This window comes from Eubalaena glacialis, chromosome 12, assembly GCF_028564815.1.
Source record: "Eubalaena glacialis isolate mEubGla1 chromosome 12, mEubGla1.1.hap2.+ XY, whole genome shotgun sequence".
Lineage (NCBI taxonomy): Eukaryota > Metazoa > Chordata > Mammalia > Artiodactyla > Balaenidae > Eubalaena > Eubalaena glacialis.
In genome coordinates this window covers 26,145,689-26,167,781 of record NC_083727.1, presented here as the reverse complement: position 1 = coordinate 26,167,781, position 22,093 = coordinate 26,145,689, and the positions used below count along the sequence as shown (strand labels likewise).

The 22,093-nt window shown below is 39.6% G+C and overlaps 1 protein-coding gene across 1 annotated transcript; it reads right to left on the bottom strand.

The window, feature by feature from the left end:
- Positions 1-4,415: 4,415 nt before the first annotated feature.
- On the bottom strand, positions 4,416-21,142 carry PERP (p53 apoptosis effector related to PMP22). The gene is made up of 3 exons (XM_061206962.1): positions 20,779-21,142; positions 9,919-10,059; positions 4,416-5,917 (listed from the first exon to the last, which is right to left on the bottom strand). The coding sequence occupies exons 1-3, from the start codon at positions 20,966-20,968 to the stop codon at positions 5,691-5,693; spliced, it is 558 nt and encodes a 185-aa protein (XP_061062945.1). The 5' UTR covers positions 20,969-21,142; the 3' UTR covers positions 4,416-5,690.
- Between the last annotated feature and the right edge of the window lie 951 nt (positions 21,143-22,093).

Below are 22,093 nucleotides of genomic sequence, written 5' to 3'. Positions count from 1 at the left end.
TCACATTCCTGTGCTTCCATTTCTTCTCTGAACAGTTAAGATCATTAAGTTCATATCAGAGGGTCTAGGCCAGGTTTACGTGGGTTAGTGCATGGGAAGCACTTAGAGCATGCTATTTAGGAAGCATGACCATCATCTTTGGGTTCTTTCACTCTGTAAGTTTCAGGTGGCAGCCTGGTGGGGGCATGGGAGGCCAGGCCAACTGGCGAACTCCTCATGGGGCAGACCTCTAACTAATCCCCCTGATTTACACCCTCATCCTTTCCCAGTCCTACTTTTCCCTGCCAACGTCAGGCTTGGCACTTCTTTGGCACTTAACAAGCAGCACAGCTGTTACTTGCCTGATGGCCAGCTTGAGTTTATTCTGGGTGGCAGCTCCAGTGCTATGTTGACAATGTCACTCATTTTTCATCTTCCAGAAATCTTACAGAATCTATGGTCAGCTGATACATCCCTCTTTGGTTATGGATTTATTTCCTCTGGCACTTGTTTACTATTCTACACTTTTTTCTATCCTGGTCAGAAGTGATTATTAAAAGAGTCCATTCCACCATCTTGAATCAGAAGCTCCGTGGAATATAAAGATTTTCTTCTAGGCTTCAGGGTTCCTTATGCTTATGATAGAGTCTGTATACACTTATTTAGTAGATCTTCCAATGAAAGGAATATTCTTTAATTTTCAATTAAAGAAAAAAATTCCATCACAGTATTAAAAAGATGTTAATCATTGTCTCTAGTTATGAAAATCAACTTGAAAAAACACACCAAAAAATAGCATCACTTTACCATTTTTCCTTTGCCCAACAATATTTGAGTAAATTAATAAATGAGCAGCTACACATACAAACACACTGAATCAGAGAATTCTGAAGGAAAAAGGATCATTGCAATCATTTTACAGATGAGGTTATGAAACACATGGGGTGGTAAACCACTAAAGCTATAAACTCCTGCATAGCTAGCAAGAGCCAACGATGGGATGAGATTCAAATATGCCCTTTTCAGGTCTTCCTAGGAAAACAAAAGAAGTCGATTCAGCATTTGTTTATTATATTAATAGGACTGACAGCAGGAGTTTGTAGCAAAAATCAACCTAATGAAGTTATTATGACTATATTTTTCCATTGTTTTAATTCTCTTAAGAAAGGAAAGCCTATCAAACTTTAATGTCAGCCCTGCAATGTATGGTTTTGAAGCTAAAAGTAATTACACTCCATAGTTACTTTGTGTGAGACCTCAAAGTCCTAGACACATTAAATGGCACTTGGCATATCTGACTACTTACAGTGGGAGCGTGAGATGATTGTTTGGGAACCTAGAACTGCTTGTTTAAAGGTTGGGGACTCAATATAATTACAGAGCTAGAAACCAGCTTGGCTTAATCATGGGAAATCTCATGCAATGCATTGTTAGTCCTCAGATGGCTTCTCAGTCAAATTCTCCATTACTTTCCAGAATTCCCTGGAATTCTCCTGCTCTGTTTATGACAGAAAGGTTTCTGTCCTAATGAACGTGAACTAACAAGGAATGGAGGATCTCTATGCTGGAACAAGGCTGAAAGAAGCGGAACATTTTAACCAAAGTAATGATGCTTCCTCTGTCTTTGTCACAAACATTCCAGTAGAAATGTTTCTGTTAGTACAGACCATGGATTCCAGGAAGCTGTATTTTTCCTAAATGTGCATCATTAGGATCTAGTGTGTTACTTGTTTAGGAGGGGAAGAAGAAAGTTGGAAGGGAAAAAAATCCAAAGACAAAAGTGCTTGCTTTAGAGGACCTGTATTTGAGAGTCATTTTCATGTCTAATGGGAGACCCAGTTTCTGAATCTCTAGATATCCATTATCTTCTTGAATTAGCTATGCAATTATTTTAAAAGATGGCATTTTAAACATTGTTAATGATCACTTCAAACCCCGTTTTAATTTTGGTGTAAACAATCACCCAGACCAGATCCTTGTGGATTTATGATGAGAAACGTTCACCTCAAATTTTGAAACGCGTGGAAGAAAAAGTCACTGCCAAGGACCAACTGGCCAACAGAAGCACTAAGAAGAAATATCCTCTTTCTCCCACCATGCTACTCTGCAACACTTCTTCACATTTATATACACCAGAGGAGAATTCACCTACGAGCCATCGTGGAAAAAAAACCTATCAACCGGCAAATGGAAGATGGACGAGAGGAAAAGAAGTAAAGAGACTGCTTGCAGTCCCATGACCTGAATGGAAGAAGATCCCATCTCAAGCAGGAAGCTGTGCCGCGGAAGATAGGAGAACCATCAACTAAACCACACTAATGTTCCCGGGTGTCTGGACCTACCAGAAAGCTCTTGGTCCATTCCCTATGGTGGCAGCACTGGATAAATACTGTTTGATATCTGTGTCCTGGGTATTGGTCATGGAGGAAGAAGTTCAGGGAGTAGACTACTAGAATCCATTAAAGTTCATTCAAAACTTGTTTTTTTTATGCTCACCTAAAATGAGCAGGACCCTTACAACTTGAAAATGATAAAAGCAACTTTTCATTTTATCCACTGTTCTTACTACCCCACTCAAAACATCTTTTAAAAATCCCCTTCCCGAATCAACATTGTGAAAATGACTATATTACCCAAAGCAATCTACAGAGTCAATGCAATCCCTATCAAACTACCAATGACATTTTTCACAGAACTAGAACAAAAAATTTCACAATTTGTATGGAAACATAAAAGACCCCGAATAGCCAAAGCAATCTTGAGACAGAAAAACAGAGGTGGAGGAATCAGGCTCCCGGACTTCAGACTACTACAAAGCTACAGTATTCAAGACAGTATGGTACTGGCACAAAAACAGATATATAGATCAATGGAACAGGATAGAAAGCCCAGAGATAAACCCACGCACATATGGTCACCTTATCTTTGATAAAGGAGGCAAGAATATACGATGGAGAAAAGACAGTCTCTTCAATAAGTGGTGCTGGGAAAACTAGACAGCTACATGTAAAGGAATGAAATTAGAGCACTCCCTAACACCATACACAAAAATAAACTCAAAATGGATTAAAGACCTAAATGTAAGGCCAGACACTATAAAACTTAGAGGAAAACATAGGCAGAACACTCTATGACATAAATCACAGCAAGATCCTTTTTGACTCACCTCCTAGAGAAATGGAAATAAAAACAAAAGTAAACAAATGGGACTTAATGAAACTTAAAAGCTTTTGCACAGCAAAGGAAACCATAAACAAGACGAAAAGACAACCCTCAGAATGGGAGAAAATATTTGCAAATGAAGCAACTGACAAAGGATTAATCTCCAAAATTTACAATCAGCTCATGCAGCTCAATATCAAAAAAACAAACAACCCAATCCAAAAGTGGGCAGAAGACCTACATAGACATTTCTCCAAAGAAGATATACAGATTGCCAACAAACACATGAAAGGATGCTCAACATCACTAATCATTAGAGAAATGCAAATTAAAACTACAGTGAGGTATCAGCTCACACCAGTCAGAATGGCCATCATCAAAGAATCTATAAACAATAAATGCTGGAGAGGGTGTGGAGAAAAGGGAATCCTCTTGCACTATTGGTGGGAATGTAAACTGATACAGCCACTATGGAGAACAGTATGGAGGTTCCTTAAAAAACTAAAAATAGAACTACCATATGACCCAGCAATCCCACTACTGGGCATAGACCCTTAGAAAACCATAATTCAAAGAGTCATGTACCACAATGTTCATTGCAACACTATTTACAATAGCCAGGACATGGATGCAACCTAAGTGTCCATTGACAGATGAATGGATAAAGAAGATGTGGCACATATATACAATGGAATATTACTCAGCCATAAAAAAAAGGAAATTGAGTTATTTGTAGTGAGGTGGATGGACCTAGAGTCTGTCATACAGAGTGAAGTAAATCAGAAAGAGAAAAACATATACCGTATGCTAACACATATATATGGAATCTAAGAAAAAAAAAATGGTTCTGAAGAAACTAGGGGTAGGACAGGAATAAAGACGCAGATGTAGAGAATGGACTTGAGGACACGGGGAGGGGGAAGGGTAAGCTGGGACGAAATGAGAGAGTGGCATGGACATATATACACTACCAAATGTAAAATAGATAGCTAGTGGCAAGCAACCGCATAGCACAGGGAGATCAGCTCGGTGCTTTGTGACCACCTAGAGGGGTGGGATATGGAGGGTGGGAGGGAGATGCAAGAGGGAGGGGATATGGAGATATATGTATATGTATAGCTGATTCACTTTGTTATACAGCAGAAACCAACAGAACATTGTAAAGCAATTATACTCCAATAAAGATGTTAAAAAAAAAATCCCCTTCCTCAGATTGGCGGTGGAGGGCGGGGAGCGGGGGCTAAGAAGCAAAACCAAATAAACTGCAAACTAGAAACAAGATTAGAACACCTGGTTTATTGGGAAAAATTCATAATGAAAACTGCAACTGCTTATTTTTACAACTTACAAGATAATAATTTGTTACATAAAATGAATTGGTTTTCATTACTTAAGTACAAATATTTTTTTAAAAAATCCATGTGATATATCATATTTGCCATTCAGAGAAATCCCACATCCCTGAATTCTCCTGTTGCATGTTTTACCTCAGATATTTTTAATCTGTTTACCAAGGGAAACCAGGTTTTTAACCGTATTTGAGTTTTTGCTTACAGCTGCAATCTATCAGAAGCTGTGTCTACATGATTAGAGCCTGGTCAAGCCTAAGATGAAAAATTCAAGCCATTTCTTCTCTTTAGGCTGTTTTAATGTTACTTTTGTGATGGGAATGGCCCTCCTAATGGTTTACTGAACAACCTAATCCTACCTAGAGGTTACGACGAATTAGACCAGTCCATCTTTTAATCCAGTCTACCCTAGTCTAGAACATATAGACACCAAACAGCATAGAATTATTAGTAGCAATTTACCACACCCCAACCCTACAAACCACTTTAAAAGAGAAAATTTCATCTTAAGATTTCACTACTTAGGGAGGCCTTACTACTGCAACAGGCTTTGGCCATGAAAGAATACTTCCCTAGATGCCATATCAAGTTAACGGGAAGCTTAGCCGCAAATCAATTATTCATGATGTTAATTAGAAATGCTCACAAATGATATGCATTTAGGAAACGATTTTGCTTCTTTAAATAGCTGAAGGCTTGAAAAAATATTTATTTTTTGCATTTCTTTTAGAATATTTGGTCACTGGCAATTTTTACCAATATCTTCCTCTTCTCCTTAGTCCTTAATAGACCCAGTTCATTCCATCTGGGAAAAACAGAAACCTGATCAGATTACTCAAATCTCTGAAGCCTTCTCATTTTTACCTTATAAATTATGTGGTTAGTTTCATTCTCATATTCTTTTACAAATGCAGTATAAATGGTATGGCTAGATATAAGGAAACACTGGCATATTAGTAATTAGGTAATTAGTTAAAAGAAGTCAGTCTTGTTTAACTCTACAAATCATAGATAAAAGATGACTATGAAACCCTAAAACTAGTTAAGAAATATTCTCTCCCAAAGTATTTTAGCATTTTGACTATAGTTTAATGATATGAACACTGCCCCAAACATAGGTTCAAAGGATTCCGGGGGAAACAGTTTCTTTCTCTGGAATCCATCTCAGCAGCAGCGATGTTCTTCTGTTCATTCCCCACCTTAAGGAGATGTGTAGAAGTACCTGGGCTTGGCATTGCCCAGCAGGTCATCTGCATAGTTGGGGAGGCAACAGAAGAAGAAGGCACAGCCAGTCAGGATAATCGTGGCCGCCCACCCAAAGCCGTAGGCCCAGTTATAGATGTAAGTGATACCAGCGTTTTTAGAAAGCTGAAAGGTCTGGTTGTAGTTCACAGGGTAAATTATCAGGCAGATGATCTGGAACACAGCTAAAAGGAAGGAAAAAAAAAAAATACAAAGTATGAATGTATGAATGAATGAATGCATGGTAACAACAGATTATTTCCTCTTCCACAACATTTTTGCCTTAAAATAAGTATTAAATCCACCTAAATAATGCTGATAAAAGGGGCTGGGGGAGTCTAGTTAATCATAAGCCAAAAAAGATGACTGAATATTGTGTGTCAGAGATACCTGGCACTGAGTAGAATACTGAGTATATGAAATACAGACAGAAAATTAGAGATCCATGTACCTATGTAAGCATTATATATACTAAAGTAAAACGTGCTGAATTGTGGTGTGCAACAGAAAGCAAGAGGGTAGAGGAGAGCCTACTTTTTCATCTTTGCTTTTCCTGTGCCAAACATAAGTTAATATTATCAGTGTTAGCAAAATAAAACATATATGTACATATACATATGTCTGTGTGTATGCACACACAGACACAGATAGAGGAATGTTCATTCAGTAAATAAATGACTAAATAAAACAATGAATCAATGATGCGAATGATCAATGGGAGAATCAGCAGAAAAGCCTGCAGAGGAAGGGGGAATCTGAAGAATAAATAGAAATGAAGAGATGGAGGGCAGGAAGAAGAGCATTCCAGCCTGGGGGAATAGAAGTAAAAGAGGGGAATAACCACAGTGCTTTAAAAAGTGAAAGGGAAGATACGGGAAGGAAAACATATGTCAAAAAAATTTCTAAACTCTTTGATATGAGTCACATTATTACAATTATTATTAATCATGTATTAACAATTTACATTGCTTAAAAATAAAAGGAATTTATTAAATCTATTTTGTAGTCTTTTTAATGAACATGCATAATTCTATAAAGCTCTAATGAGTATACACATGCTATGCTATGCTATGCTATGCATTTTTTACCTAGTATTTAGTATGTGCATTGCCATGACTTTGGGTATAAGCAGATTTTAGCTCTGTGACACTCAGACGCTACTCTTCACAAAGAGGAATGAGCTGGCTGTGCTCCGAGGAGTATGTCAGGGAGTGAATAGTCCTCACCACCACTTTTCTTTCACCTTAATTTTTTTCTACTAGCTCCACAGATATACCCTTAACTAGTTTTCTTTTCTTTTTTTTTTTTTTTAATTACTAGAAAGACTGTAGATGTTTCCACATCTTGATTTGTTGCTTCTATTTCCCAACTTAAAATGTTCTTCTTTGGCAACTTATGAAGGGCAATCTTGGTGCAGATCTTAAATATTTCTCTGGTTCCTGTCTACTTTATTTTTAAATATTTATTTATTTATTTATTTTGGCTGCACCAGGTCTTAGTTGCGGCATGCAGGATCTTTTTTTTTCAGTTGTGGCATGCGGACTCTTAGTTGTGGCATGTGGACTTCTTAGTTGCAACATGCGAACTCTTAGTTGCGGCATGCATGTGGGATCTAGTTCCCCCACCAAGGATCAAACCCGGGCCCCCTGCACTGGGAGTGCAGAGTCTTACCCACTGGACCACGAGGGAAGTCCCGCTTCCTGTCTAGTTTAAGTAACAAACTCTCACTAGTTAAGTTTGTCATTTTCTGCAAATCATTGTGTATGACACAAAAGGAACACTTCTCTGTATTTTTCTCTAATATGCCTAGTAATAAATGTTAAACATTGTTATTTACCCATTTTGGTTCATCACATAAAGTTCTTGTAATGGTCTGGATCAATTTTTACAAAATCTAAATTGTATTGGTGTTCAATTATTCTGATTTTAACCCAATAATATACATCAAATTAAAAATAATTGTTATGAAATATATCTTAAAAATCAAGTAGGGCTTATTCAACATTATTACCACTAAAAATATATTGAGATTTCTAGGCTTTTTATTTTTCTATTAAACATTTCCCATTCCACTTGTCCAACTCTGAAGGAGAAGAGGAGAATTAAATTGTAAAATGAGAACACAGGATTAAGCAGGACAGTTCAGCTGTTTATCTAGCGAAACTCAACAGAACGAGTTTTTTTTACAATAACTCCTGCAACCCTGTTAGCTAGAGATGGCAATTACTAGATCTTAATGTTTTAATGTTAAGGTGGACAGAAGAGTTTTACTAGGATTTCTTTTAATTTTGGCAAAATATATTCAACATAATATTTATCATTTTAACCATTTGCTAAGTGTTCGATTCAGTGGCATTAAATACATTCACAATGTTGTGTTATCATCACCACTATCCATACCTAAAACATTTTCAACATCCACAATATGTACCCATTACCCCCTCCCCTCGGCTGCTGGTAACCTCTAATCGATTTTCTGTCTCTCTGAATTTGCCTATTCCAGGTACTTCATACAAGTGAAATCATAAAATATTCGTCCTTCTATATCTACCTTATTTCTTTCAGCATAATGTTTTCAAGGTCCGTCCATGTTGTAGCTCACATCAAAATTTCATTCCTTTTTATGGCTGAATGATATTCCATTGTATGTATAGACTACATTTTGTTTATATATTTATCTGCTGATGAACACTTGGGTTGTTTCCACCTTTTGGCTATTGTGAATAATGCTGCTATGAACATGGACGTACAAGTACCTATTCAAATCCCTGCTTTTGGTTCTTTTGGATATATACTTAGAAGTGGAATTGATGGGTCCTAAAGGATTTTTCAATGAACGTTAATGTCATAGTGTTATTTCTAATGGTGATTTGTATAGGCATCTACCTAGTCTTCTAAGACATGTGATAGGAAGCTACATCAAATTGTTTCTTTGATAAGGTCTTGTAAATTTGAACTACAAAACACCAAATAAAAGTGGAGGTGGGATTCAACAAGATTCCTCATATGTTTTGTGATTCCTAGCCATTTCTGATTCTAAAATATTATTCCAAAAGCAAAGTTTGAAACATGAGGAACACTCGAGTAAACTTTATTTTGAATCAAGAGACATGTTTAAATGTACAGGGGATGGTTAGACCTGCACTGGCCAGTTCTCGGAGGCTGCCTCCTTCCTCCCAGCCAGAGCCTTTTTGCTCCTCACTTATCCTGCCCTAGAGCCTGCCATCACCTTCTTTGTACTCAGGGAACCCTGCGCACAGTGGTCCCACTCAGACTCAGGCTTGATCCTATGGACCCCTCTAGTTACAAGGCTTCTGACTTGTTTCCAAAACCAAATGCTCACTTTGTATTTATACCCCAGGTCTGTGGCTGGATTTCGGCTTTGGTTCCATGAGCCTAAGTTGGTAGCTTGAGAAATGGCCTATGGCCGCCTCGCTTTGCCCTTATCAGCATCTTCTTCTTTCCCCTCCTCAGGAAATCCAGATGTGCATCTAAATCCAGCTCTGTGGCTGGGGTCCTGCTCCTTTGGCAGACTTCCCTACTGCGAGGTGCCCACCTAAAATTTCAAATAATTCTTGCCTCTAGATTCATGCTCCTAGATTCCTAGTTCTTATATTCCCTTAATAAATGTTCTCTCCAAGCCCCACCCAGCTGCATCACTAAGTTTCCCATTCCCCAACCCTGGCTGTAAGCGGCAAAGAGGCAGTTCCAGATCTGGCCCCTCCCAGATCCCCCATTCCACTGCAGAAAACCCTTCTGTGACCCACCACATCCTAAGATTGCAGAACGCCTTCAACAAGTGCAATGGTTCAGGGACATTCCAGTCCCCTCAGGCATGGGGCTCATGGGAGGCCAGCCTGGGACCACTATGGAGACACTGCACTTCCAGCCCTGGTCCCTCGGGGCAGGGGTGTCAAGGACATGGGGTCATCTACAAGAGATAGCAGCAGGTAGAGTGGCAACCTTCCTCACTTGGATGGGGGGCATGGAACGCTGTCTCAGGCAGAGGATAAAAGGGATCCAGCTCTTAAAATACATCTCTCCTCTGTTACTTCTGCCTTTGGTGACACATCTTGCGAGAACAGATCAGGAACTGTATTGTCAGAGATCTTCTTTGTGGCGTGGACATTATTATATTGATGTCCACTGCAGATAGGAAGAAAGGATTGCTGGCGCACAGTCTTACCAGCCAGGGCCAGGAGGCCTCCAATCATTCTCAGGAGGACAAGCATTTGGGATCCGCAGAGGGCAAAGAAAGAAAGGATGAAACAGATCAGCAGGATGATGAAGCCACAGACGAGCAAGGCGGCAGCTGCCTTTCCCCACGCTACAAGAAAGAAACAGCAATTAGTAAGACAGACAAGCCAGATTTAAAAATTACTTATCAAAGCATCAATCGGGTTTTTTTTTCTTTCTACTAATTGTATTTGGGTGGAAGAACAGTTTTTCTTTAGACAATACTTAAGCATCTCCATATTTTAAGGGAAGAATAGGCAATTTATAGGTAGGTCATTAACATACTGATATGCAGTAATGCCTTATCCCCTCGGTTTTGGGGCAAATGTTTATACCTCCGAAATGAAAAGTAAACTACATTAAACTGTATCTCATTTAATAAACTGGCATATAAACAGGTATATTTAAAATTTAGAGTCACTCAAGTTCTACTATAACATGACCACAATAAACAACATTTTTACTATGGAACAATCCAAATTACAATCTCTTCAGGAACTGTTTCAAATACCTTTAAAAGGATCTTTGTTCCATATTAAGGTTTGGTCCCATGCAAAAATAATTATTGAAAACTCATAGTACTTATGACTAGGCAGAGATACAAAATAAAACAATTTAATTGTAAAGTAGCTGTGCTTTTTATAACAAGTTTAGGTGCAAACAACATTTCTAAATTTTTGCCTAAATTTTAACTTGTGAAGTATTCAGAATTTATTGCACAATAATTCTCAATTATTGACATGGGCCCTAAAAACAATAAGAATGAGGCGGAAATTGAGTTCTAGGCTTGAAGATCTACATGGGCAGCTCTAGCCCTGGGTCATTCTGCTCTGCCCCTATGAGAAGAGAAGAGTCATGACTCCCAAGCTAAGGATTCCAGCCAATAGTTCATATTGTTCAAACTGCACTGATTTGTAAAATCTCTTCCCACACAACCTTCTCTCTAGAGGTAGTAACTGACATGTAGGAAGTAATCGCTCTGTGCCAGGCACTGGGCTAAGAACCCGCCATGTCTTAGCAACCTGAATCCTCACAATAACTTTTTAAGGTTCACACTCTGTTATCATTTCTATTTTAGAAGTGAGATTATACTAAGCCTTTGAGAGTCCAGATAACCTGCCCATAGCCACACAGCTGGCAGCCAAGTTTGATTTCCAGACTGTCTGAATCCAGAACAGGACTCCTTTTTTTTTTTTTTTTTTAAGATATAATTTACATACTAGAAAATTCATCCATTTAAAGAGTACAATTCAGTAGTTTTCACTCTATTCACAGGGTTGTGCAACCATCACCACTTACAATTCCAAAATTTTCATCACCCCGAAAAGAAACCCCATGTCCGTTAGCAGTCCCCCCCCTCCCCCTCCCCCTCCCCCTCCCCCCCCCCTTCCTTCAGCTTCTGGTCTACTTTCTGTCTCTATAAATTTGCTTATTCTGGACATTTCATATAAACGGAATTATATACTATGTGGCCTTTGTGACTGTCTTACACTTTCACTTAGCATAATGATTTCAAGGTTCACTCATGTTGGAGCAGCATGGATTAGGACTGCATTCCTTTTTATGACCAATAATTATTCTATTGTATGGATAGCCCACATTATGTTTACCCACTCATTCATTGATGGATGAACATGCAACCTTAACCTATTTCTCTTTATTGCATTTGAAAAGGAGAGCTGCGTGTACCTCGGCACTGGTTTTACTCCAGCTTTAACGGAGCTTGGCTGGCAAACATATCCTCACTTAATTTTGGGTCACTGGACTGGTCAATGTTAGACAAAGATAAGGACTAGCAGAAAGAACAAGGGCTTGGGAGCCAGCTCGCCCTCGTTTATACCCTGCCTCTATTACCTATTAGCCATGTCGGGCTGCTCATCTGTTAACCAAGGCTAAAATGCCTTCTTTAAAGATTACTGTGAGGTTGAGAGCTCTTGTGTGAAAAGTCACGGAGCTATTAATTCTCCAGCCCTCTCTGTTCAAAAATGTCCTCATGTATTCCTATGGCTTTCTCCAGTACCTCAAGTTTTCACTTTATTCGACGTTTTCAAGGTTCTACACTGTCACATGAAGACTCTTCCTCAGTTCTCCACTGCATGTTTACATCTTCAACTGTTAGAGACAAACCTGGGCTGAGCTCCCCTGTTCCCTTCTCTAGCCTCCACACTCCCTCCAAATCTTCATCTAGATTCAGGGATGACTGGGGTATAATAGGTAATTAAGGAAACGACACATGCTCAATGTTTTTTACATGCTCAAATACCATGTTTTCACACAAACTACCCCTTAGTGGCACTGGTCAGGATGGCGGCATGACAGTAACCTGAGTGGGCCTAGTTTTATGTTTAGAATTTTTATTACTTTCCTCCACGTCTTGGTCTTCCTGTGAGATCAGTAAGACCAAGGTAAAATAGAAATGTTTTATTTTAAAATAGACATGGATAAAGCCAAAATGTGAGATTGAGCAAGTCTCTTTTCTCACTTTTGCCTTGTCCTTCGAGTAAGGTAACTTTCCAGAGAAAAGGGACCATGCTTTGGAAAGAACATTAATTAATCAGACCATCTCGAAGTCTAGCCCATAAACCACTGACTCAAAATCATCAGTGGTGCTTATAAAAAGTATGGATTCCTATGCATCCCTCCAGACATACTGAATCAGAGTTGGAAAGGAATCTGCATTTTACTGGTATTTCTTACATTTATACTAAAGTTTGAGAACAACTAAGAGAGATGATTAATCTTCTCATAAAAGTAGCTGCAACATTGCCAAAAAGGAGCATGTAACTTTCAGTATGTGACCCACTGTCAATTACAGTCTCATGTCTGTAGATTTTTGCATGGCTACTGCCAATCATTAAATTCAATTAAATACAATCATTAAATTCCAATAAGCAGACACTGAGTTTTCCTTTTAAGGTGAGTTCACATGTTTGAAACTGTTCAATGAAAAGGCAACACAGCTATATAAGCATACAGAGGAATGCAAACAGTGAAGATCAATTGTATAGCAGAATGTGAGTTTTCAATAAAAACAGGAGAAACATCCTGACAGGGAACATATTTAGTAATCAAACTTTGACAATCACAGATTCAGGTTTTTAAAGTATAGCTAAATAAATGATGTATGATGTTGCTATAAAGAGTAACATCAATCATTTTACCTGTTTATTTGAGGAAGATTAATAAAAAGTTAGATTATTGCTATTACTGCTTCCGCTGACATTACCGCTGAGGTGTAATTTACATTTAGTTTCAGGTACTTGAACGGAATTAAATAAAAGAAATAGTAAGCCAATTCACCTAACCTAAAACCAACAGGTGAATGTAAATATAAACAGATCATTTTAAGAACTTTTCCTATGTTATGTTAAATCAACTCAATTAGCGTCTTCCTTATTTAAAATGCTGAGTCTAAAGAAAATCAAAATGGAAAGTTAAGCAACAGTCTGTCTGGAGAAAGGCTGCCTTGGAAGTAGAACGTGTAAAACCTGCTCCTTGAGAGTGGAAACACCCACACTGATTCACTTAATTATCATTTAAGATACAAATCTTGACATGGTTTTGAAGGTCCTGACTGATGGATAACAAGGAAGGCAATCTGCTGTCTCACGTCCATGACTATTTTGTTGTAAGATGATGAGATGGATCCTGCCAGGTCTGAGCAGGGTCCTCCCAGCCCAATATTCTGCCTGAGGAGGGAACCAACAGCCACGTAGACTAACAACATGGCAATTCTCCATGACATACATTTTGAAAACTTAAGAGAAATCTGTAGGCTAAGTGCTTTGGTCTCTCTTATTCACCCAGAATGAGTCTAATATCTATAAATTTACCCAACCCTTTGGGAACTATATATTTATATTTTTATATTATACCTTGGTCTAAATTGTACCCTATTTACCAGCCGCAATGGAAAAACATCAATTTTTAAAACTTATCTTGAAGCTACTTCTTTCATGATTCAACGTCAACAGATGGTCCTCAGTTCTTTGAAGACAGTCCATCTTCATCCATTCTGAAGACAAGTCTGTCCTTCATTAATATTTCATACACTAAATTTCTGCCTTTCCTAATCTGCATTTTACTGGTATTTCTTATATCCATACTAAAATCTGAGAACAACTAAGATAGATGATTAATCTCCTTTTAAAGACAGATTGCAGCACTGCCAAAAAGCAGCATGTAACTTTCAGTATGTGACCTACTGTCAATTATAGTCTCATTTCTATAGATTTTTTTCATGGTTACTGCCAATCATTAAATTCAATTAAATACTATCATTAAATTCAAATAAGCAGAATGTGTGTGTGTGTGTGTGTGTGTGTGTGTGTGTGTGTGTGTGTGTGTGTGTAGGGGATTGGGGAAGGATTCTCATTGTCAATTATCTTTCTCTGAATTGAGAACACAAATGCATGCTGCACTCCAGGTAAACAGAGTTTCTGTGCAGGAATGTTGTTTGTTTGTTTTGTTTTCTTAAGGGAAGATAAATTTGGTGTTTCATATATATATATATATATATAATTTATTCTGTCCTAAGTTTATTTTCTAAGTACCACTTGAAGAAATTTATGTTATCAAAGAAACCAGCAACATTATAAATCCACTTTTAGATAAGATTCATTAAAGATCCATTTAGGTAATGAATGGCTTATCAGATTTTGCTATTGCTTGCAAAGATTCAACATTAAGTCAACAACATGGAAACCATTCACTGGTTACTAATGAAATTCCGAGTTTTTTCTAAAAAATGTTTTTAAGTTTTTTGTATGAGGGATAATGCTATACATTTTTCCAGAGATTATATACTAAAACATGATGTTACAAGGCAAATACAGCTGGGAAAAGACCAGCAAGAGCAACTGATAAGAAAAGAGCAATAAAAGTAAAAATAAATAAATACCTTGAATATCAAGCTAGAAACCATAAATCAAAGTTAAGTTTGTGAAAAGAAAAAATAAATAAACATTTATTTTAAGACAAGGAGAGCACTACTGCTATATCGTGGGTGATATTTTGGAGACTGTCATTACTTTTCCACCCCAAATTAGTATTTCTTTTAATGGATTTGCTGCATTCTTCAGTAGTTTTACATGTGGGCACCAAACATTGACCAAAACAGTCTGTGGCCTAGCCCCACTCAGTGCCCTGCAGATTCCAAATTGTCACCCAACTAGAGGATGGTTCCTTTCCAGAACAAAGGATTCATCTATGAACAATACAGAAAGCCCTACCCAGTGAATACAAGATTTTGTCAGATTCCTTCCTATTGTTTCTATAAAGTTCTTTATGTCATACACAAGCAGAACTGAAAATGGGACAAGACCATAATTGAAAAAATAAAAAAGATGCTATCTTGTGACCACCTAGAGGGGTGGGATAGGGAGGGTGGGAGGGAGATGCAAGAGGGAGGAGATACGGGGATATATGTATATGTATAGCTGATTCACTTTGTTATAAAGCAGAAACTAACACACCATTGTAAAGCAATTATACTCCAATAAAAATATATATATATATACTCCACGTTCAAAAAAAAAAAGATGCTATCTACAAATAAATATAAACATGGGTGGATGATATATTCAAAAAGACTGTTGCATATTCAATGAGGAGATCTGCAGTAATACAGGCCAGTGCTTCTGAAACTTAAAAGTGCTTACAGGGCTTCCCTGGTGGTGCAGTGGTTGAGAGTCTGCCTGCCAATGCAGGGGACACAGGTTCGAGCCCTGGTCTGGGAAGATCCCACATGCCGCGGAGCAACTAGGCCCGTGAGCCACAACTACTGAGCCTGCGCGTCTGGAGCCTGTGCTCCACAACAAGACAGGCCGCGGCAGTGAGAGGCCTGCGCACCGCGATGAAGAGTGGCCCCGCTCGCCGCAACTAGAGAAGGCCCATGCACAGAAACGAAGACCCAACACAGCCAAAAATAAATAAATTAAATAAATAAATAATTTTTAAAAATTGACCTTTAAATATTCCTTACCAATACAGAGTGAAATTTGGAGCCTCTTTATAAGAAAAAAAAAAAAAAAGTGCTTACAAATCACCTGGGGACCTTGTTAAAATACAGATTCCAATTCAGTAGGTGGGGCCTGAGACGCTGAGTATCCAGTAACCTCCCAGATAATGCTGATACTGCTGGTCTGTAACACACGAGTAGCAAAAATCTGGAGGATGACTCAGAAAAGCCTCAAAAAAATCGACAAAGGAAGAATGATTCTGCAGAAGGTTTGGAAGGCAGGAAAGGAATGGCTTAAAGGAAGAATGATGCCGGGGTCTCTGGGGAGAAATTCCACAGTAGGTGTGAGATTCTTTACATGCTCTACATTTTCCCCTGAAACTGAGCCAGATGATAACCCTTTCCCATTGGTTTTTATGGAACTTTACCCTTTTATGGCCTTCTTTTAAAGTCTGAGTGGGGAAACCATCCTACACGGGAAGATGGGAAAATACAGGAAATTCTGTGTGAACTCAGACAAGATAACTAGCAGCAAATTTGGAATCTACCCTCAAATGTTTGAAAATCTGTCCGTTGGAAGAAGGCTGGAAAGAAGAATTTACAGAGGAGCACATTTCACCTCTTGTCGGTGTAAGAGAGGTACTTTTAAACAAATAGCATCGTGGAGAAAATTGAGTTAAGTTGCTGAACAAAGGGAAGAAGTTCAGATCAGCCACGGGCGATGCTGATAGGTGGGCTTTGGAGAAAGCCTGAGTAGGTGCACTATTCATCCCTCCTAGTTCTAATAGTCTAGGAGTCTCTGGCCATTTACAAGGAGAAAAGACAAATCAGGAACTGAGGCTCTCTGGTAGTGCTAAGCGCAGCAAATGTGGAGCAAAATGGTCAAGATCACTGGTTCCTAGACGTCTAGATTTTATAAATCAACATATATATTTTTTTAATTATGAAAATCAATTGAGAGTGTCCAACTTTTTGTTTTACTATGTGCGAATGTGAACACATGCCCGCAAAGATTAATCTATCTACTAATGCCTAATTTCATAAAATAAAAGCATTTGAATACCTGACCCTGCCCCTCTGCAAAAAAGCCACAAGAACATAATCTCAAATTGAAATCCTTTAAGTTGAATTTAGGCTAATGTAAAACTATTAACTTCACACTTATTGATATTTTTCTCATTTCTTGTACATTTAAGAACCATAGGGCTAGATGATCTAAAAATATTTCCTATATTAACCTGATTCTTTGACTTATCCAAGGCTGATTTCATGTAAAAAACATTCAATGTGGTATCTTTGGTAAAAATGAGGCTCTGCACTTCTGAGTTCAGATCCAAGGCAAAGGCTCTCCAATGCTGCCACACTGACTCCCCGCCGTCATTCTTGGAGCATAAATTCATCTCAACTGTCCCTGTAATTTATGCATAAACTTATCTTCATTAGTCTCTACCCTGACAAGTCGGAGCTTGATTAGGACTTGAAATCTACATCTCTGATGCTGAAAATATCCTCCTGATGTACTCTTTCTTAAAACTGTAAAAGAAGGTGCCAGGAGTGCAAAAATACTATCTGTGAACATGGATTCAAATTTAATTTAGCATTTTCTTTTATTTATTTATTTATTTATTTTTGGCTGCGTTGGGTCTTCGTTGCTGTGCGCAGGCTTTCTCTCTAGTTGCAGTACGCAGGCTTCTCATTGCCGTGGCTTCTCTTGTTGCGGAGCACGGGCTCTAGGCACGCAGGCTTCAGTAGCTGTGGCCCACGGGCTTAGTTGCTCCACGGCATGTGGGATCTTCCCGGACCAGGGCTCGAACCCGTGTCCCCTGCATTGGCAGGCAGATTCTTAACCACTGTGCCACCAGGGAAGTCCTAACTTTGCATTTTCTTTATATATGAAATTTGAATGATCATTTCAATGTTTAAATCTAGATTTTTCTTTTCCAATTTTGAGGACTAGAAACCATGACTGTTTTAAAAATTCAAACAAGAATTTGTATTTATTTAGTTGTTACTATTATGTAGAAGAAAATATTCAGTGTTTAATTTGATTCATTGATGAGGAAAAATGAGGTGATATGGTAATCTGAAATTCTTTAAAAAAAAGTTAATGACAGTGAAGAATATAACATTCTGCTTTTTACATAATTCTGTGGAACTATTTACCTTTATAAAAAAAAGTCTCTATTATTTAGTATTATTGCCGATACCTGCCAGCAAAATGAACATATTTTTACAAATGTCAGCAAATAAAAGAGATAGTGAAGCACTTTGTAATAAACAGGTATACTTTCTTAATACTGTAGTTTACAGTGGTAAATCACAAGGTTTATTTTCTAGCACATAGCAAGAATTTTTTAAAAAGTGGATATACACAGTTAATTCTCAATATTGAGATATCATTTTAATTAGAGCCATCAACCTTCCTCCTTGTTGTGTTTGTACATATGTGGGAGTATGTGTAAACTGCTTACTGTATTTTAGATAAAATATGACCTCATGTGAACGTATTGTTTTTGGCAAGGCCTAACTGCAGCTATCTGAAAATCTCAAAAGTTCAGAGACACCTAGATAATCAACCTACGGGATAGGAATACACAATTTCTACCCCTGTGAGGCAAAGCTAGCCAACTGTCCATGGCAGGAGACAGAGTGGAAGTATAATAATCACTCCAACTCATCTTTGACTTCAATAGCCTGGGATGGACCTCTCCTGGTGAATTCATAGCTGTTTTCTTCTTCCCAAGGTCACCTAATGACAGTGGGTGCTAGATTCATGATTTGATTCTAGGGCTTGAGCAAAAGCCGCATCTAACACATGCTTGGCACTTGATTATCTTTGCAAAGGTCACCGGAATAACCAAATTGGAATGTGAAAGCCACCGACCACTTATGAAAATCAGTCTTGCTGCATCACAAAGGCAGTACTAGATTCCTCAAGACTCACTTGGAAAACCGAACTTTTCTAAAGACCAATTTCTATATCAAATTGAAACATCAACTGTACACTGGATCCGTCTTTTCTCTACAATTAAAAGAAGTTAATGCTTTAGACTCCTGTCTAATTAAAAAATTAGAAAAATTAGAAAACAAACAAAACCTGCTTACTCCCTTCTATATCAAAGCACTCTATCAGCCTGAGGTTAGAAAAGCCACACCCTAGGAAGGTGAGTTCATCCTGCAAATCAAGAAAAATAAAAACTGCGTTGTGCGTTTTTCACAAGAGGGCTGTGGTCACAGCCAGAGCTGTGCAGGCCAGATCATGTCCCAGCAATAGTGCTGATCTAGGCTCTGCCTGCACCCTTCTCCCCGCCGGCACACTAACCTTCTTAATTCATGTGCCCAGGATCGCTGAATATTCTTTGGGTCTGTATTAGTCTTTGCAGTGAGATACGATTATCAAAGTCTGTTTAAAAACACACCTGTTTTAAGCAAGTCTATTAAATCCCCTACAAGATACTGAACTCTGTTGCATTTTAACCTGAAGATAGAGACATATTATTTCAAAGAAATTTATTCCCTTCGAAAACCTAAAAGACTTGGGGTAATACAAACCCTGGCAGGTGTGTTGTTTGTGCTTTAAGAGAGGAAAAACACAGACTTTAAGAAAAGTAAGAATTCCATTTAGTCTTTACATTTTATTACCTGCTAAGGAGAACCATGCCTCCTTTGGGGGGTAAATTTTTGGAGAGAACTTCCAAATAATTCCGCAGTAGATAAGATAAAGCACCAAGCCCCTGATACAGGGTCCCAGAAATAAAAAGTTTGGTTTGAAGCCCTGGGCCACTTTGGAGGTGCGGGGCAAGTCAAAGATCCTAGCAGAGAATGGGAAAAAAAAGCAGGGTAGCCTTCTTTCTCAGTTTTAAACTATTAAACTCAGTTGGTAAGGCGCCATTCAGTAGTAGTTGGCTTTAAGCTTCTGATTATTCTCATACTTAAACTCTCCTCTCCCGGACCCCTAACACAATGCTAATGACGATAGACCCCGGCTGTTCTTCCCGTCTACGAGAAAGCAGGGGGTGGTACCAGCCCAGAGCGAGCTCCTCTCCAGTCCCGCGTAATAATAACAGGTAGTCCCTGAGGCTTCCTCCATGCTGGAAAAATAAAATACTCTATCTGCGATATATTAAATTGTCAACTCTGCTTCATTTCGTTGGTGTAGAAGATGTGTTTGCTTTTTAGATTTCAAATCAGATTAAAATAAAGTTTTCTAAACAGCAATGCCTGGCCTAAGCCAAAAAGACACTCCAACAAGAACTAGCCTGAAGCATTAAACACTGCAGTATCTATTGAAATCGTCACTGCTGAAACTTTGACTTAAAGGGCTTTTTTAAAGGAAGAAGGGCTGCTTTCACTTAGTTCAAGTTAAACGAATAATACAGCAACATTAGGGAAGGTACGCATTTTAAATACTTACAGTTTAAAATATAAGGCATATTTCATATTTTAAAATATAAAATAGGTGGCAGAATGGGAAGAAATTTCAGTAGGTCTCCAAGAAAATATACTTTGTTCATTATATTTACTCATCAAACCCTTTTCAAATGGCTGAAATCAAATTTGGCTGTACCGACAGACCCTACGAATAAATGTAGTTTGAACTAGGGCCATTTTCTTCCAGTGTCGAGCCTGGTTTTGGCCACTGAAAGCTGCTGCTGCTTTATTTTGTTCGGCTCGGATGTATGAACCTAGGCTCTAAAGAGATTTTTGTTGAATCACCCATTACCCCCGACCCTGTTCAGTCCCTTCTCGACCCTGTTTAGTCCATTCTCATAGGGCGACTTCCGCACTCCCAGGGCGCCGGCGCTCGCCCAGCAGCCGCCCGGAGGACTTCACGGAGGCGGAGGCACTCACCATAGTCCATGAGGCTTTCGCAGTTGTTCGGTAAGATACACCGCCACCACAGCGAGGACTCCTGGCTGTCATGGTCCGACTTCAGCCATCCGTGGCCGGCCAACGCGATGATGTCGAAAACGATGGCGCTGAACAGGAGCAAGGGCAGGATCCACCTGCAGCGCTCGCAGGCCAGGCCGCAGCCCAGCATCTCGACGGTGGTGGCGGAGAGGAGAGGAGCGCGCGGGGCTCGGACGCCGGCGGAGAGTGACCCTCGAGCGGCGGCAGCGCGACAAAAGGGAGGAGGCCGCGGGGAGGCGGCTCCTGGAGGACGCGGCTCGGGGCTGGCCGCGGGCGCGAGACGCCCGCCCCACCTAGATTCCGGTGACTCAGAGCGCACCGCCCTGACCTGCCCGGCCGGCCCGGGCGCGCGCGGGGGAGGAGGGGCCGGGCTCGGGTTACACTGGGTGTGTGTGAGCTTACCCTGCCCAGAGAGACCTGGAGCCGCGAGGACCCACTGCCTCGTTTCCCTCTCACTTGGTCCTCTCGCATCCAATGCTTTTCTTCTCAGTGCTTCAACGTGTACACATTTTAATCTGCGCATCACCAATTGAATATTTAACCCCTGAAGTCGGATCAAGGTCTGATTTTCAACAATACGATATTTAAGTTTCGAGCCATTTGAGATGAGTGCACACATTGGACAGGGGTCATTGCCGCACTCTGAGCGCGTGTACCGAACCCAGGAGCAGGTCCCTGACCCTCCCCGGCAGGGCTGGGCGATTCCTGCTGGGCTCCACCTTTGTACCTTGTACCATGGCTGCTTCAGACTCTTTCACTGCTTACATCCCCGCCTTCCCCACTCGGGTGCCAACTCTTTGCCAGAGAGACCATGTTTTATTAATCTGTGTATCCCCGGTGCCCAGCACTGTGTCTGGGTCTTAAGGGGGACACAATAAACATTTCATGCGTGAACACACTGAGATTAACAAATGCTCATTTCCGTCCTAGGAGCGCTTCACCCGGCTTCTCCAGATAAATTCAGGTCCTCTTTGCCACAGGCCACTCCCTACCACAAATCTCTTACCTATTTAGACCCCGCTGCATCTACCCTTTTCACTTCCTATTTTGAGGTTTCTCCAAATAAAAACCATATGTCATGTCAACATGCAACCAGCACCTAAAGCCCCACCTCCTGTGTCCTGGCCCTACTTCTGTCACCACCATGACTCCTCAGGTGTGGATGGAGGTGAGGTGGCAGCTGGGAGTGGTACTGAGGAGAAACAAGTTCTCAGTGTCCGCACCGCCATGGCCTTGGGCAAATCATGAAGAATAC

Excerpts from the sequence above, each read along its gene's own strand:
- PERP (XM_061206962.1), bottom strand. The coding sequence starts at position 20,968 with ATGCTGGGCTGCGGCCTGGCCTGCGAGCGCTGCAGGTGGATCCTGCCC. Across the intron at positions 10,060-20,778 it reads CGAAAGCCTCATGGACTATG|CGTGGGGAAAGGCAGCTGCC; the intron begins GTGAGTGCCTCC and ends TCTTTCTTGTAG. Across the intron at positions 5,918-9,918 it reads AGGCCTCCTGGCCCTGGCTG|CTGTGTTCCAGATCATCTGC; the intron begins GTAAGACTGTGC and ends CCTTCCTTTTAG.